The sequence below is a fragment of the Pollicipes pollicipes genome, unplaced genomic scaffold (genome assembly GCF_011947565.3).
Source record: "Pollicipes pollicipes isolate AB1234 unplaced genomic scaffold, Ppol_2.1 Scaffold_7231;HRSCAF=8579_pilon_pilon_pilon, whole genome shotgun sequence".
NCBI classification, from domain to species: domain Eukaryota; kingdom Metazoa; phylum Arthropoda; class Thecostraca; order Pollicipedomorpha; family Pollicipedidae; genus Pollicipes; species Pollicipes pollicipes.
The window spans coordinates 43,056,006-43,075,113 of NW_023597034.1; the positions used below are offsets into that span (position 1 = coordinate 43,056,006).

General features: G+C 48.1%; 1 protein-coding gene across 1 annotated transcript; it reads right to left on the reverse strand.

Annotated features, from left to right (window-relative positions):
- Nucleotides 1-491: 491 nt before the first annotated feature.
- Nucleotides 492-1,978, reverse strand: LOC119110304 (cuticle protein CP14.6-like). The gene is made up of 3 exons (XM_037234071.1): nucleotides 1,914-1,978; nucleotides 1,461-1,573; nucleotides 492-1,125 (listed from the first exon to the last, which is right to left on the reverse strand). Exons 1-3 carry the CDS (start codon nucleotides 1,920-1,922, stop codon nucleotides 906-908), a joined length of 342 nt encoding a protein of 113 aa, XP_037089966.1. The 5' UTR covers nucleotides 1,923-1,978; the 3' UTR covers nucleotides 492-905.
- Nucleotides 1,979-19,108: the final 17,130 nt, after the last annotated feature.

A 19,108-nucleotide genomic window follows, 5' to 3' on the forward strand; every position in this document is an offset into this window, starting at 1 on the left:
GGCCGGAAGCCCATGCACCAGTGAACCTTTGCACGCTTTGTGGGTGTTTTTGCAACTGTTAATTTGCAACTGTGTCCGTTGGTTCATAGTGTTACTTTCTCAACTAAAAGCATGCTTTCATGCTAACAACGCGCACCTTGACAGTGAAATAATTCCCTTCCCTTGAGGGTATTAGCGAAGTGGAGAAACTAGCCCCTGCCAACATTTTCCAAAGATTAAACCAACCAAAGCGATGTTCATGTTCATGTATGGGTGATGCAGTACTCGGCGTCAGTCAAGGTGCAGCAAGGTGTCACCCGAAGAGGTGATACCCTCCCCACGCTTTCTCCTCTCCCCACGGCTCTGAACGTTACCATTGTCATTCGAGCCCGTTGCAAAATACGCCACGGCCTGTTGAGGTTTTTTGCACAAAGCGCTCATCGGCCCCTCATTACGGATTTCGTGGCTTTGCCCCGATGAGATTCTAAAGTTTCCTTACGTCAGACGCAGTACAGGAGACAATCTGTTGTATTTTGTGTATACAAACGAGAAGTAGAAACGGAGCATACAGAAAAATGCTCACTGTTCACACTTGTGAACGCGAAGGTAGTAAGAAGTAAGATACCGATCCATCCAAGTCGTTCATCGCGACCATCGAAAGGACAGCAGGCTGAAAGTCCACAGGCCTTACAGGGACGAAAAATGATAATGGCATAGCACAATGCAAGTTGTATGAAATGCCCACCAGAAATCCTTGCACAGAGGGCAAGAGCAGGCTCCCGCTGCCCATCGTCCTGATGGCCATCTGAGAGACTCTGGGGACCAAGTGTCACCCCTGCCATTGTTGTGCTGCTGGCGAGGACGGTGTCCTTCCCCGCCGCCGCATCCAGATGACCTTCAGTGGACAGCACACGGACTAGGCTCCTCTAGACGTCCTGGATGTCGACGCGTCCGGTGAACACGGGGATGGCATCACCCTCGGGCCGGTAGCCGTTCTCGTCGGCGATGAAGGTCAGGTAGGTGACCGAGCCGTCCGGGTGGGGGTGCTCGAAGCTGCCCGACTGGGTGTAGCTGCCGGTCTCCGGCTCGGCACCCGGGTACGAGATGCCGGACTCCTCGCGGATAATGCCGTTGGTGGTTTCCAGGCTATGGGTGGGAAACATCCAGTGTTACATGCATTGCGGCATTTCAGATCTGTAGGACTCGCCTATTACCTCAGAGGTGTAAATGCAATTATGCTTAGTATGCCCCATGAAGTAAAATTGCTATGCTATGGTAAGATTAATCCTCAATCCAACTGCCATGATGCTTTTGTTACGACTCTAATTTCGTTTTAGTGCTTGTCCCGAATAAGTGCCGTGGAGCTTGGAGAAAACCTGTCAAGTTAATTCATTCAGCGCTCCGCTCACAAAGAATTCCTCTCAAGAGAATCAAATCAACAAAAGCAGCCTTAAGTTGATTAGTCCAAGATGCTAACGTACTTGAAGTCGTAGGACTGGTCCTCCCTCAGCTCGTTTTCGTAGGTGATGATCTCGGCGTTCCTCTCATCCTGGGGCCGGGCCAGGGCCACAGCGGCGAGGCACAGGACGATCAGCTGTGCGCACAAACAGAACGACCGTCAACAGCATGCACTGCCATGTTACCGCTCGTGCACTGGCAGCTGCAATACAAATTGAAAAACGTGCGGAAAATGGCATGAACTTCCATAACCCTGCAACGTTTCCCGCCGCGGCGCACTTTTGCTAAAAAAGAGTGAAAAGGCCTAACAAATGCTCTTGCGACTCGATGCAACGAGAATCCTGCCCCCAAGCAGGTTCAGGCCCTCCTCACTCTGGACTTGAAACACTCGGCCTGTTCCGACTGCTCCCATTCACGGCACTGTCACTGACGGGACACCAGAGTCTGCCATTAGCAGAGCCAGACCGACCACTTACGAGCTTCATCTTGAGTCTGCTGTCCGAATGGTGTCCTTTGGGAGCGGGGAGCGGCTTTTATACTGGCGGAGGCCGACCGCAGCCCTATCACAGCCGTCCTTGCCGGTTGACCCTGTTGAAAACCCGTCCGCGCGCCCGCCGCGAGTGCCGTCTGCCGCCCCGGGCCGCGGCTAATCCGCCCGGGATGCAGTTTGTTGCCTTCGCCCAGCGCCAGAGCCAGTATATCTCCGTTCCCAGCGTCAAACTGGACTCCGTGTCAGCTGCGTGTGTGCGTGTCTTTATGCCGCGACATAGACTCGGTCTTTACACAGCGTAAGTCTGTAACCGTGCCTTGCGTTGGGTTTCATGGGTCGCATTAGATCATGGACATTTGTGTATGATGAGTTTGGTTTGATTTGGGAATTCTGGTTTGCAGGAATGAGGGCACGAATGGGAACTTAAGGAATTATGCAATACGTTCCTCAAAACCTATTACAGGATATTGTCGTGTATGCTGTTGTATCATGCTGGGCTGCGTTCATATGACATTTACATGATAACCACAAGAAGACGGGTTGAAATCCCTCTTACTGCCCGATGAAATTACGGATATATCATGATGAAGCCTAGGCGTATGGCAAGTGGATTGGTCAATATGGGTAAGACTAACTAAAAACGGATAGTGGGTGGATATGACCATGACCGCCTTGTTTGAAGATGGATTTGGTAGACGCTAACTGGCATGTGAAGCCTAGTGTACCATTTTTCCATTTTACCATTTTCCCATTTTAGTGTACCATTTTTCCATCCTAGTGTACCATTTTCCCATGCGGGGTCAATTCAGCTCTACACCCTGCAGGGAAAAATAGTAAAACTCTCAATAGCGTTCAGACTATGCAGGCCTCTGATTTACCTCTGCAGAAAGCCATATGTCACGAAAAAATCACGGGAGATCTTTTCGGCTGCGCAGAACTAAAAAACTGTCCAGTCGCCCACGAGCGTGAAAAACTCCTTTTGGACGTGAAGTGTTCATGAACAGCTACAGAACGCCCTCTTGCTTCCAGTCTTTTTATTTGACATTCAGTTTGTAAAACGATAATTCTAGTGCGATGATATGCATCACCTTCAGTAATAAGCAGAAACATGCGTTTTAATGGCTTAGACCTTCATCTAACTTGCCGTTTGGGGAGACTTGTGGGAGCTTTGTGGGCGCACTTGCTGTCTCCTGTTTGTTCAAAGGGTAAGTTTAGCTAAGTTTGTAATATGCTCTTTGCCCTCAATTTGCTGTCTCTTAAACGTAAAAATTTGACCGTCCCTGGTTTGAGCTTTACATTACGTGATGCAATCGTAGAGATCAGTTTGCAAACACTAAATGTTAACTGAACTACTTTTATAAAAACAAATTAGTAACATACCATCAACAGTTATGATCCTGTTGAAACAAAACATGGCGTAGAAAAAACATTCAAAACTAATGACGTCATTCCGACCTTGGTGTATGACTTTTTCTTTGTGAGAGCGGTGTATTATTGCTTTGAAATGCGCCATTGCGGCCTTGGGCATTGCTAGTTTGTTATAGAGCCGGGTGCGTTATTGCAAAGTGCTCACGAGAAGACGGGGAGTAAATAATTGATGAAAGGCCATATTCTGTGGACTTGCTGTGGTCGCCAGAAACAAATCGTTTGCTTTTTCTCGTCACAATGTGTGATGTGGCTACGAGGCGTGCAGCTTCAATGGCGAGCATAGAAATCTCAAAAGGTACGTGAGGGTTAAACACGTCAGTCTGCCTGTTCGACTGCAAAAACTCTAGTTTTAGCGCTGGATGCAAGCGGCAGCTTTGGCTGGCAAGTAAGGTCACTGGTTATAGGTATGTAGGTAAGACATCCCTAATTCTACAAGGGTGCCTGCTGAGCAATCCATGATTAGAGACGGGGCGTGATGTTGAATTTCTCTCGCTGCTAAGCAATTGTTCGTTTGCGATTGAAGATAACGCCTACGAGCAAAAAAATGCAGGGATAAAAACCCACGATATTTTACGATCTGTATACCCCTGTTTCAGCACACCATGCCTTATTTTCCCACACAGTACCATTCCATAACAATAATGGCAGAATGATATTCACACACAGTATACATCCACTCACCGGGCGCAATCGCAGCCAAGCGTCATACAATGTGCAATGACAGCGTTGGTATACAACGACAACGACAGCGTTATGCAATATGTAGTGACAGTAGGGGTTTTGCCTTCGCTGAACACCTCAATTACAAATAATGTCACTACCGTAATAGGGCGACGTACGTAATTCGTTCATTTCGTTGTTTAAAGAGAGTGTTCCACATTTATGTGGTGTTTTGAACTGAAATGGCCATCTGGAAGACCTTTCGATGCTGTTCACAATCCCGCCTTTCTTAATACTTACGTCCCGCTAGTTTCTAAGCTACGCGCCCGCGAAAATGGTGAAAGGTATATTGGGGAGCGTGTTTCAATGTCACCGTGGCATTAATGGTGAGATAATGACGTCATTTAAATCCTGTTATTCCATAAACCATGGGGCGATCAAAGCCAAGAAAAGTATAATTGTCGGAGCGTTTATATCTGGCGTTTGTGAGCGCGATTTTCAGATATAACGACCGCCAACTGGCGCTTTATCAATGTTTTGCAAAGTACAATGAAGTAATCAAATCATGACGCGTTGAGGGGGCGTATTTACTAAACATATATTTGCACTGCCTAGAGCAGTCTTTTCCACTTAAAAAGTATTCCAAAAGTTATAAGTGAGCTTGATTCATCAAATTCGATGCTTGCTTCGGCGTCTTCAGGCGTGAAACGTTCCCTTTAACCCTCGCCTTGGTAGCCGGGCGTACCCTAAAGTCTTTTGATAGCACATCTCCGGCATGCTGTGCAATCGCACCCAAATTCTCAACGCCTCATGGGGCATCCATTGCGCGAGTTTTGCAAAAAATTGTCTATCTCATCTGATTTCGGAGCAGCGTCGGTTTTTGAGGAACACCGCGCAGCGATCTGCGGCCGGGACGGATGGCGGGCGGCAACCGACGATGCCGCGGAGCGCGCGCGGCGTGCCGACGATGCCGTGAAATGCGCGCGGCGTGCCGACATTGCTGCATTAACGAAGCCGTATAATGTAAATTCATGCTCAAAACTCACAGAGATATGCGCAGTCATACTCGAAGTAAACAAGAAACACTCCCGACTCGCTCTCGTGTCGCCAGAAGGTATGGCCTCATATGTGTGATGTTGTAAAGCTGAAAAATATGATTTTCTTGAAAATTTGCCCTTCGACCTACCATAAAATCATTGAGCTGACAACTTAACCTAACATTTTTCTTGGTAACGTAACGGGGGGAGGGGACTTTGCCCCTGCTCCGGTGACTCGTCGACCGCTCAGCTGACTCGTCCACCAATGATCGGTCGGTTGGTAGAGGTAAACCGTCGCCAACTTGATGCTTATTGGTCCTCCCATGGTTCACAGCTGGTATCTTACCTTCAACTGAATTCCCAAACATAATGTAAGGATGCTCCGTTTCAGGTCTAAACCAGAGAACCCACCCCAATTTGCTGGCATGGAGGCTGGACTAGAAGATGATGGATGTAATGTAGAAGCTGATCCCGGGCCATTCTGCTTGGAAGCGGGCGAGGATAATCATGATCATCAGCTGGCGATGAGCCATCCTCTCCCGAAGCTGGTACTCGGCCGTGCTTTTCAGAAGCTGGTACTGTGTCATCCTCCAAAGCTTGTGGAGGACCACCCTCGGCAGCAACTGTACAACCCTGTGCATGTGCGTTGAGACATGCATCATGACACGAGTGTTTGAAGTTGAACACAAGATGGAAGATGTTCGGCAGATTGCGGACCAAATTCTGCAGGTGGTAGAGAAGCCGAATAAAAGAATGCATGGGGAGAACGGAGAGCCGCGATCGGTTTGCCCTCCCATCCAGGAAGACCCATGACGTTCCGGCAAACTGCTGTAGACGAGCACCTGGTTGCATGCGCGACGAAAAAACGTCCCTTACTGCAAGGCTTACGCCACAGATACCGATCGCAGCATGTCCCTCAAATCTGTTCCTGGTGTATTCCGGTGCGATTTTTGCGTTGGAACGGATTTCTCTCCAACGGAAAACCCGCCTGCCTAGTTCCGATGGCTCAAGGCGGAGACGAGAACACACCGCCAGCTGGCACACCATCAAAAGATGTTGAGGGAAATCCAGGAGAGAGCTACTGCTCAAACCGCTCGTGAGGCCGAGCTGGGGCCGTTCCGGTTCGTGTGCTGAGGCTCGGCTACCATGTGCTCGCCAGATCTCGCCCCAAGGTACGTTTAAAGAGCTCGCGGCACTCCATCACAGCAACGGTGTGAACGTAACAACTTGAGCCAGTCGGCGATGGTGATGACCCAAATGCGGGATGCATTCAGCGAGTTCGTCCTCCAAAAGATGATGGCTCACGTCCTTAACCAGCCACGCGCCGCCGTCTTCGCCGACGAGGTCACGATGCGTCGGCGAGCGATGAATATAATAGCCATGAACACAGTCGTGCCTGATGCCCCAGCTGAACACCCCATTCAAAGCCGGATTGCAGGAGTCCCGGTTGTGACGGACCACGACGGCGACTCCATCGCGAACCAAGTCCGTGAGACGCTGTCAGTGGTTGGCGTCACACCACCCGGGAAGGTGGCTGCATTCGCGGCCGACGGACAGTACCACCGCTGCTTGGTGGCACAGAAGTTGGCTGAAAGCTTGAGGGTCAATCAAGACGTCGGGAGGAGAGGTGGTAGGCGCATTCCAGCGGTGTGGGACGGTGCTCACTCGATGAGCTTGGCAGAAGAAAATGCTCGAAAAGAACGGACTTGTTCATGGGTTGGTGAAACAGTCGAGCGGATGTCAAGAACTGCCAAACGCTTCACACACCGGAAGGGCCTGGAGGACCTCTTGAACGCTGATATCAACGATGGTGGTTCAGTGCTCAGGCCGAATCTCTGGTCCGAGACGTGCTTTGTGGCGCTCGCTGCCGATGTCATAAACGTGTTCCGGGGTAACATGGGGCCCATGATGAACGTACTGCGCAAATGAATTCAAACAGTGACCGGTTCTGTGCCCAACAACGAGTAAAGCCAAGAATTTCGTCATCTGAAAGGCGTGTAATACTAGACTTATGCTTGAATAATATTGGTGTCTTTTTTGTCTTGTGTGTATTGCGCAGGACGTCCAGAGCTTGTTCAAGACAACGATGTTTAGATATGCCATCAACGATATTGCATTGTGTTGCCCTCAAAGACATGCGCACCGTCATTATGTCTTTCGGATTGTTCAGTCCTGCTGAAATGTCAGCGTGACTGTCATGCTTTTAAGTTTGTAGTAGCTTGACCTCACTCATTATTGGCATTTAAAACGCAATACGTCAAGCCTGTCCAACCCCCACATCTGTGGTATCTCAAGTTGACAGTCAACAAAAAACGACCCTAATCTTGCTCTCTCTGATGATCAGTTCCTGGTTACACTAGCAGCACTGCACGACATATATGCTCTTCTCAGAAAGGGAAGCGCCAGCGTGCAGAACATCCGGCGGCTGCCATGGGCGGCACAGTCGACTATAGCGACACAATCGCCGCTCTTCACAGCATGGGGTCCTCATTTGCATCCGCAAACCGCAAGACCACTGCCGTTGCTGAGATTATTGAGACAGCAAGCTTCGAAGAAAGCTGGCCGGACATGAGGCAGCATTCCAGCATTTCTTCTCAGGTGGGTGCTGCATACCTCCACATATACCTTCGCTCTGAGGTGCATTCTTTATGGCGCGGACGGGGAGCGAGGGGTGGGACGATGCTTCTCTCTTCTAGCATTTCTTCTCAGGTGGGTGCTGCATACCTCCACATATACCTTCGCTCTGAGGTGCATTCTTTATGGCGCGGACGGGGAGCGAGGGGTGGGACGATGCTTCTCTCTTCTAGCATTTCTTCTCAGGTGGGTGTTGCGTACCTCCACATATACCCTCGCTCTGAGGTGCAGTTTTCATAGTGCGGACTGATAGCGGGGGAGGGGACGATGCTTCTCTCTTCCAGCATCTCTTCTCAGGTGGGTGTCGCATACATCCACATATACCCTCGCCCTGAGGTGCAGTATTTCGTTGCGCGGACTGATAGCGGGGAGGGGGTCGATGCGACCCTTCGCGTTTACAAAATGATGGCGATAAAGCTCTGTGGAAATCACCAGAAGATAAGCCTCAACGAAATCTTGTGATAAGTTCAAGTTTTGTTGTTGTTAGGTACAAAGTTGAACCCATCATGCCAGGTCAAAATATTTTTTTACAGAAAATCACACCTTTTGCTTTGCACCGTACTTACAGGTCCATGTCTTGTGGTTACACAAAACTTACGAAGCGTGCTTGTTGTTCAGTTCTGGCTACAATGGCGCATATTTTAAAGTTTTTTAGCAGATGTTTAAGATATATGGCTTTGTTATTGTAACATCGTCGGCCTGTCGCGCGCCTTCCACGGTATCGTCAGTTATCACCCGCTACGGGAGGGGGGAGTGGATGTGCGCAAGCGGTACCGCCGCTGGTGTCATGCGTCGCCGCCTGCCGCTGTCCCGTCCCCTCACAGGAGCGAATTTGTACTGAGAGGCCCATTGGTCAACGTACGAGCCATATGACGTCACGCGCACGACCCGGCACGTTGTCACTTCGTTACGCCCGACATCAACACACACACACATGTGAGCCACAGGGAAGAAGTGGGTGACCGTGGTATTGGCGGGATAATAGATCTGGTCAGGCACCATGAACGGCGTCTACCCGTGCAGTTGCCCCCCCCCCCCGCCCCCCACCCCACCCCCTCCTAACCACGAGATCTCACCTCTACTGTTTGGCTGGTAATTATATTAAAAAGGGGCAAAACGGAATGCTGTAAGGCCAAAACATTTTGTCATTTCCCCATGAAATATTATCATTGACTGCCGTATGACACCTGCAAGCCCACTGCCCAAAATGTTTTTTTTTCTGTTGTCCGGCAGACGGAACATGCTATGGCCTTCAACACAGCACTCATGGGAAACCCGAGGTGGAGGAGAGAAGGGATCGGTGCCGATGGAGCGCACAAGGGAACCGCAGACGGGAGTATTCCGGCGACCGTGGCAGCCATTCGCTTTGTTTCTGACCACCCGTCTCGGTCATGTGGTCAGGCACGACCGATGGCGAATGCCGTAAAAGAGTGGTGAACAGGAAAGTGATTTGTTCCTCAGTAGAGCTGGCTGAACGCTGCCTGAGCCATGCTCATGACGCGTTGCATGGCGGAAGGCATGCTCGCTGCGGTAACCAGGCGCTGCTGAAGGCGATGTAGAGTGACTGCAAGCGCTTTCTATCAGTCAAACCGTTCGTAGACTTGGTCATTCACCTTCGGCTAATCGCCCCAGCAGAGAGCGTGGTGGAATTGATGCGAGGCGCGTTCAAAGAAGTGTCCAGCATCCATAGGCAGCTCAACTACAGCAACGCTGCGAAGGAATCAGTCATGGGATGGAATGGACCAGATGTCAGCAGTGCCGACGCTCTGATAGGGGCGGCACCGCTGAAATATAATTTCAGCTTTGTGAGGCGCGCAATGAACGCGGAACAGTCGATGGTCGGTGCAGTGATCTCATGCCGCAAAGCGAGAAACTCCCATCGGGCATGTCTGTACAAATAGGCGTAAACATATCTGGCAACCTCCCATCTGTCCATGAGCTAAGGCAGCCTTTGCGCGGGTGACGTTGTTCAGTGGTCGTTTTCGGAGGCTCCGTCTGTCTCACGGCTCGCGGACGGGGCTTCCGGCGGATGGCGCCGGTGTGACGCCCCGCTGTGTGCTCGCACCTTGATGCAAGGAGGCCAAGGATGGTCAGCTGGGCGACGAGCGTTGGTTTGACGTTGCGCTGAAATAGTGGATGACATGGGAAACCCGCAGGCGTCTCCGTACTCGTGCGTGCGCAAGTGTCCATGTGCAATATGAACTTCGAGACGACCCGATAATTTCTGGGCAGGGATGATCGCCAGATTTGTGCATAGAAAATGTGACAGTGTACCAGCATGATTGACATGTAATAGTACAGCCGGTGCATTGCATGTGCACTGGACTGACATTTTCGCAGCAAAGGTCCTAACAGTCAAATACACCGTGTGGGATCAACCTGACCCCTTCTTGTGATTGTTGTCAAAATAAATGGATCTTGCAAGTCGATGGAGCCCGCTTCGGCACACGGGCCGAATAATTGTCCTTAAATGTTTCCAGGGTAGCAAATTATTGATGGATCATAATGATGCAGCAGCAGTCTGCGTCTGTACGCCTGAAGCTCTCACGATGAAGTGTTGGCACGCAGAATGTGATCGAATATACAACTGATAGCTGCAGATCTCACACCCTGCTTCCGCTTTCTTATCGTACCGTTGCGATTCCGGGGAGACCGATCAGGTGAAATGCGTTTTGTGGTAGGCAGCCACCACCTTTTTTGACCTCTAAGGCTCCGGGACGTTCTTCTTGTTCTAGCCGCTCAGCGCCAGCGCAAATAATCAGGCTTGAAAGCCCTTGGTCATTTCCATGATCGGTCCATTGGCACATGGAGGTATTCAGCATGTGTTGAGCGATATAGTGACACACTAAGGGTTCATGTAAAAAGCAATGCTTAGCGTCGCTGCTGATAGCAGAAAACGCTTTCAGGCGCGCCTGAGTGGCCGATCAAGCATCCTTCGGAGTCAATTTGACCCACTGAGATCTAAAAACCCAGGAAGGCTAGGGACACCGACTTGACAGAGTGCGTTGGTCGTATGTGGGCTCACTTTTGCCTACATTTGAGGTCTATAGATGATGACGTTAGAATGAAATAAGGGAAAGCGAGGTCAAACTAAAGATTGGTGTTGAAAGTGAATCCAGACCTCCTCATGCAACCTCCTTGAACATAGATGCCTGTTCTAAGCTAAAATCCACTGGGCTTTTTCTAGGTTAGTGACATTTTTAACTTAACAAGGTCATGGTGGCCAGAAATGAGATTGCTTCTATTATCGAATTTTAAAAAAAAATCTAGAAATACACAAGGCGGTACGCTTCTAAACAGAAAAGTTTTCCCTGCATCCCTTTTCTTTAATGACCTAATTCTAATCTCAAAAGGCCATAAAAGATGTATATTGCGGTCCCTGTTACCAAGAAATTCGAATAAGCATCATAACCTACACCGTAAAGGAAGCTTTTCGGCAAAAAAAGTATGTTTGACCTCGGCCGACCCTCACACATTACCCGAGGCCACTGGAATCTATCGAACTCAAAAATTCAATTGTTTTATTGCCTAAGAGACTACCTCCGAAATATTTGGCCCAGTGTAACGCTCCGTTGTCGCAACAGGTTGAACGAATCTCTAGAAGTTACCTTCGCTGGCAGCCACGGCCTTACTTTGACCTACTGTAATTGAGCAGCCTTACGAGGTATATCTAATTTTGTTATACTTAAAGACTGACTGTTCAATGGCCTTAAGCTAGGCAAAGTTTGGTGAGGCTACGCCTTGCCGTTCGACGATTATTTCGCAAAAATTTCAGGGATCAACTTGTTCTCCTGCCAACCGAGCGCGTGAAGGGATCTAAGTGAACTCGCTTTTTCCAGTGTTTCTGAAGTCCTTAGGCTGTGATCTTCGAATCCAAAAGGCCAAACAAGCTCAAACTATAGACTGATGTCTGAAGCTGCACTCAGATCTCTTCAAGCAGCCAGCCTTTATCCTGATACCTCTCGTAATCAAGATTTCACAGGTGTTGGTGCTCGGCCAGGTTTTTAAGTTTCTTAAAGAGGCAAAGCTAGCAAAACATCTTCGGTTTTATCTTTATATTTGAATTTACAATCGGAGCCAAAATCAACCCTAGTCGCCATGCTCCTGGCAGGAAAAGTTTATTGATATCAATTTATATCAGCGACCTCTCTTGACCTCCGTGAAGTTGAAATGAAAACTTTTTTGCTGTCGTTGCAATCCATGAGTTCGAAGTGAGCTTTAGAAGCTATCCAACAACGAAAGATTGTAAGCAATATAATGGTATGGTTTTGACCTAGTTTGACTTCCATATTTGACTTTATAATTTCAATGGTCTTATTGTTAACGAAACCATCTCAGAGTTGTATGACTTCATCTAGCAATACTCTGTCTCAAAATATTAAACGATTTTCTAGGAAACGCCTTCCTTGACGACCATGGCCAGAATTTGGTCTGCCATGAAAGACATGTTACCATAGGTCTGACTTTATTCTAGGCTCTTGTATTATCAGGTACAAGGTTTGCATGGATGATGTAAGGTCAACGGTCAAGAAACATGGATGTTCTATACCAAAAGAGCGCCTTTTCAATTGCTCATAGATATGCAAAGTTTGTCGTGGTTGCGCCTCGCCGTTTAGAAAACATTTTTGAAACCTTCGGTGACCAATTGACCTCCCCATCTGAGGAATTATTGTTAAGCGCAAAAACTTTTGTTCGTCAAAAACTCTTGGCGTCTCACGGCCACCCTCCAAGTTCAAATTTAATTTCAGCTGGCGGGGAACTCTATACCACACAAAAGTTAACGACCAATATTGGAGTTCTACGCATCGGAATCTTCATCAGCGCATAAACTAGAGCCCGTCAAGAAGTCTTGATCGCTCAAGGTCATTCCTAAAGATTATGGCGACTGCAACGCCATTCGCCTTGTGCACTAGGGTACGTTGTTTCTGCTCGTGTTGCAGCTGCTCATGAACGTGCACACTGCGCACACTTTAATCTCGCGCCGTTTTTGGTTGTAACTTTGACCTTCAAGTTTGACCTTTGTACGTCGGGCCATTTTTGTAAACAGTCCGCGCGGTGAATAGCATTCTGATGCCCACAAATTATAAGTTGGCGGGTAGCTTTTAGGTGAAGTCAGCGAGGGCGCTTCTGAAATAATTAAGGAAGGCAGATGCAACAAAGTTGTTGTAAACGATGCCGTGTTTTTCCCAGTATTTTCGTCAATGCAGATTCTCCGGTACCGACGATGCAGCGTGTCGCATCGTTTCAGTATGGGCACGCATGTATGAGGTCGCGAGGGCGTACTGGCGGCGCTCCGCGCGGCAAATCTTCAGGTATGTCGCCGGGCGACATTGGACAGCGACGGGTCGCGTTTAAACAGGACCGCGTTTTGACTTCGCCAATAACCTGAGATCGCACTGGCGCGCACACCTGTTTCTGTGTACAGTTAGGCATGCTCTGTGGAGCGTAATAGTTGGATGGGGTAATGCATGTATCAGTACACCACCCGCCGGCGAAGGGAATCTATTTAGGCGTGTATTGGGACATTCGGCGACCCCAGACCGCACCGTCACGGCATCAAAACAATTCGACGGAGACAAAGGCATGCAGACAGCTGTTCTGTCACACGAAGCCGTTCAGTGTCCAGCTGACTACGCGCTGTCAAGCAAACTACATTAGTCGGCCAATGTAGCACGTTCTGCAATGTATTTACGGTATGCTGAAGAGGGCGACGGGGCATAAAGCATAGCGAGGTCAGTTACGAGAAGCAGATGTAAAGATGTAAGCGACGTAAAGATGCAAACGATGTAAAGCACTTCAAATCATCAAAGCATAAGACAATTAGCAACGCAGGCCGTGAAATACTCTAAAATCACAACAATGCCTTCAAAAATACTGCGCATCGTGCCGCAACAGTGAAAAATAATTTTCATAATGTCCCCCCGTCGTTCATGCACATGTGCAGCCACGGCCCGGTGTCGGTGCCGCTGACCTGGTGAGCTGTGGCCTGCGGCCAGGGCAGCAGGGCTGTGTCATCGTGTCCAATTTGGGACTGGATCCGCTCAGCGACGCCCCGTCAGCGTAAGCACATACACATACACACACACACACACACACACACACACACACACACACACACACACACACACACACACACACACACACACACACACACACACACACACACACACATATATATATATATATATATATATATATATATATATATATATATATATATATGTATGTGTATATATGAATGCATGTATGTATATATCATTTAGAATAACATACAGGGTTCTAAAAGCAATTTGAACTTGATTTTTTCGTTTTTTCGGGATTATTAAAAGTTGCGGACATACTATTTTTCCACTGTGCTTAAAAGTTGAGAGCAGAGCAATCAGCAACTTTTGTGTAATTTCATGTGGCTCTTGATAGGTTGTAATTATACGGTCAGTGACTCTCTGACGCATGCTCCTCTACAAGATACTTCATCAAATTCGGCGCTCACGACTGCGCATTTATTGTCTTAGGCTGCTCACGGCAAAGACAAGCCGTGGCTTTCGCAAGACTGTGATCTGCTGTGTACGCATGCCCCCGTTTGCGGGGTGTGCCACTGACCCCAGGTCATGATGCAATCCGTCAGCGATCAAAGTGTCGCTGGGCTCAACTGGTGCCAGATAAACCACCATTCAGCATGCATGAATATTCTTAGCGTCTTCAACGTCAGCAAGAGTTTGTTTGCATCCACAAGTAGTCATTTTGGAATGATAACCATGTGCAACTAGAAGCGCCAATCATCTACTCAGCCAAAAAATTTGGAATGTTTGCGTATCATGTATTGTGCACCACTGCTTGACCCGTATCAAAATGTTCCACGATAAATAAGCCGCGGACGAGCTCATTGTCAGATTTTTGAGCGACAACAGCATTAAATGATAGCAGAAAAAAACCAATACGATGATGTCAGCAAAGCAGTTCAAAAAAGGCCTTCACGGGCTGGGCAAACCTAGGGATATAGAAATGCAGTAGGTGACGAAATGGGTTGAGTGCAGAATCTGTGCCTTCTTCTACTTTTTTTCTATTTAGCTATCTATCCATCTATATTATACTTGAGTAGCAATGTGTGTGTGTGTGTGTGTGTGTGTGTGTGTGTGGGTGTGTGTGTGTGTGTGTGTGGTGTGTGTGTGTGTGTGTGTGTGTGTGTGTGTGTGTGTGTGTGTGTGTGTGTGTGTGTGTGTGTGTGTGTGTGTGTGTGTGTGTGTGTATGTGTGTGTGTGTGTGTGTGTGTGTGTGTGTGTGTGTGTGGTGTGTTGTGTGTGTGTGTGTGTGTGTGTGTGTGGTGTGTGTGTGTGTGTGTGTGTGTGTGTGTGGTGTGTGTGTGTGTGTGTGTGTGTGTGTGTGTGTGTGTGTGTGTGTGTGTGTGTGTGTGTGTGTGTGTGTGTGTGTGTGTGTGTGTGTGTGTGTGTGTGCTCAACACTTTATTGGGACCACCTACAAGCGTAAGGAATTATTCCTTTATTTCACCTGGTAAGGAATTTTTAATCAAATTTTCACACGATCAAGGCCTGTTAGCAGAGGGGCGTCTGAGTCAAGTCAAAACTCTGCATTTCGCGAGAATGAGCGCGGATGAGCGAAAAAGGGCGCAAAAATCCCCATAGGTTTAACAAGGGCGATGCCAATTTTGCGAAGACCGGCCGACGGCCCGACACGCTTCGTTTCCCAGAGCCATATCACGATAGCCAAGGGTCGCAGCGACATCAAACTTGCACAGCCAAGTAGACAATAGAATGGACCATCCGACAGGTATAGGTTTAAGGCCCACGTGGTACGCGTCACGTGCGTACGTGTTGAGAACATGGAAGTGGCCGTTTTTGACGTTTTTTTCGCATGTAGGGTTATATCTCGGTACCCGGTACAGGTACGGGCGTGAATTTTGTTTCCCAACATTCACAGTTGAATCGGCTACACTTTCAGTGCCCATCACGAGTTTGTGCAACGCACCGTTGTGCTGCAATACAGGTTGCAATACAAGGTGCGATACAAGCTGCAAACGGCCGAGTTTTAAAAAATCGGCGCCGAATGCAAGCCGCTATCGTCAAGACTACTCGTGAGTTGGCGTCGAAAACCACATTAATGTGTTGGCGAGTTCATTCTCTCTCCATACCATCTTTTTGTTGATCATATTTTCACCATGGTTTGCCCCGAAATGAGCCTAGAGTATTGGGTTGCATAACGGCTCTAAAAGCTGCGACAGAACGGCTGTGTACGGCGTCTCGGCCAACGCCGGCGGTTGCTTCAAGGTTAACTGGCCGTGTGATCACGTGACTGGCTGCCGTAATTGACTGCCTTCGACCGAGTATGCCATCTTGCACCGATATCCCGTCAACGGCGGATCGGAAAAACACGGGAGTGGCAAGAAAATATGTGCCATGCAAAATGCTACGGTCGCGCGTACCAGGTAGCACGTGATCAAAGACGGATTTTCCTTTATTTCACGGATTTGCACGTTTTGTGCAGCACCTCGGCACCCATGGCACGAAAACTCTCGGGATTGGCGCGCGTCGATGATGAATGAAAGGAGCGAGATGATGGATGGTGATGTGTGTCACATGTCATGGCGCCAACGCGTTGAAATATGGATTCAAACGTGTCTGCTCTTTTGACGGGTTGACACGTTTTTGGGATAGCTCAGCAACCAGGGAATAAAATACGTCGAGACAGACATGCTTCGATAGGCGATCTAACGGGCAATCACTCAAACGTGTATAATGTGATGCTGCACGTGACACGTGCACATAATCTATGATGATGTATGTTGCCGACTTCGTCGATTTTTGCGCTTTACGCGGGATTTCCTCTCTTATGGCACGTAATAACACGAGACTGGCATACTGCGATAGGCCATTGAACGGGAAATCCAATGGTGTCGCAAGTGCGCATGTCACGTTACCCGTGACGGCCACACACCAGCAAGGAAGATGGCTTTTGCTTTCCTCCACGGGTTTACACGCTTTGTGTCACATCTAGCACCGAGGGCACGGACACATTCGGGAGAAGCCTGCATTGATAGCAAATCGAAAGGGCAATCACTTGGTACATACCGCATGTGCATGTCCATGGGTTCAGCCATTTTCGACCGTTTTTTACGTTTTGCATCATGTCTCGGTATCCAGAGCATCTAGAGACATCAGCCAAACTGTAAAAGATGGATAATTCGAAATTCTACGTTTCCGCATTGAGTGCAGTAAAGGAAGTGTGCAAACGTTTGTCCTATATATAGCTACGATGTATAATATATAGCTACGAAAAATATATAGCTACGATGCGTCGTTCAATGTTATGTCCATTCAACATAATGGCTTAAAGATAGTGTATTGGTACATATAATCACCCTGCTGCGTGAAGTCTGTAACATGCGTGCATTTAACATTTCTGTCGTTCCCAACTTATGGAGGGGCCATCAGTTCCGCATCAAGTGACAAACTGGTGTCGGGTGAGGCTATATGGCAAAATGCATTGTCGTGGAGACCGCGTGGCATCCTTCCATGATCACTTTCAGCTTAAGTTCTCAAAAGTAGTGAAGTGTTGTGGCGCATGATCGGATTCGATAACAAAGTATAAAATATATTGAATGGTTTAGAGGGGGTTTCGGGATGATTGTTCTAAATTCTATTAAGAACAATTAAGAGAGTAATTGGAGTCGTTAAACGGTGTCACGACCCCATTGTGACACTTATCGGCGTTACTGGATTCCCACATATAAGTTTTAGCGCTTTTGTGATACACTCCGATAAGTGACTTTTCAAACGTGGAGACTGTCTAAAAACTGCATGGTCAAAGGGACGGTACGGCCTTGGTTTTTGCCGTATTACCTTAACTCTGCAAAGAGCCGTACCATTCCTTCGACCATGCAGTTTTTGGACAGTCTCCACTTTGTTTAGCTTCTCCACTTTAAGATGCTGGGATAAATTTGCTGTTATCTTTGTGTTTGAAAAGTCCTCAACGTAGAAGCGGATTGGCACGGATTCATTTGATACATTTTTGCTGGTAAGGCAGACCGGACCGGAATGGATTGTAAGATCTGGGAAAAGCGGATTGGCGGGAGGATTGGATCTGGACTAGCCAGAGTGGACTGGACCGGATCCTGAAAATCCAATCCTTGACGTGCTCTAGTCTCAACGCTGCAACGAGCTCACTAGCGCAGCGCGCTCCGCCATTGGCACCTGCGGGACACACGGGGGCACATAGCTGAGCACTGTCACCAAGTCCTTTGAAGGAACATCACCTCAGCGCTGGAAACAGAAAATTCAAACATAAGACTATACCACACGTGACGCCGAATCAGCTGCACACATTTTGTTGTCGGCGTGAGACCACGTTTGACCGGCGAGGCGATCGCACAGCTTGAGTCGCCAATTCTTTCTTGCCGCCTACCACGCTGTGGTGCCTGTGCCCTCCAATTTGAGCCACTGGCATGCATGGAATTGCGCGTGATTTTCTTTGGGTTGAATGTTCCATCAGTGCTCCTGCTTTTCCTTATCTAAAGTTCCTAAGTCCAGGAAGCATTCCATTGTCATATCCATCTTATCACCTGAAGATGCTGCATATTCTTCTAACTCCCTGCTCCAGCTGTTGTCCAGTCAGAAAAAATCGTGAAGTGTGCACTCCATCAGGAGCTCTACGGCTACCCTTCAAAAAAGCATTTTTTTCCTGTCCATACCACTACGTCTTAACACCACACCATCCCAGGGAAACCGTCCTGACTTGTATATCTGATCACATCCTAAATGCCAACGATCGCAGACACATGCCACTGCTGTGCTTGCGTGATATAGAACAAGATTCGCGCTTGACATAAGAAAGGAACACCCTACGCATTTTGATTTAAATCACGTGCGTAATGTAAGGACCCAAACACAAATTAGATTTTCAAGTTCATTATCGAAAGTTGCCTCGTAGTTGTGGAATTGTGCTATTTGGCCTGCCGCCCAAATATGTCTAACATAACACGACGGCGGCAAAACTTACGGACTATGCTTCGTTCCTTGTCGAACCGCCGTTCATGTTTCCTAATAGATGCCGCGTATATCAGTACGCATGCTCAACGTGGTATGGCGTGTATGGTAGCGGCCATACCCACTTTTCAATAAAAGGTCGTCTTTGAGACTGTGCATCTGGATTCATAATGCAAGGTACACTGTTCAGTTCAGTCTAAAATTACAATTAAATGCAATGGACGGCAAAATATATTGTATTTCGGCAGGCATTCCCTCTTTAAATGAACATTTTTCATATTCACTATGATTGAAAGCAGCACCATTTCAGCATTTTTCATGTCCAATGATGATCGCTTGGGCAGCTCTATCACTATCACTAACTTTATTCTTCATCCTCCCGTTGGGCAAACACGAAGCATGGTATCCTGTCAAGAACCGCATGT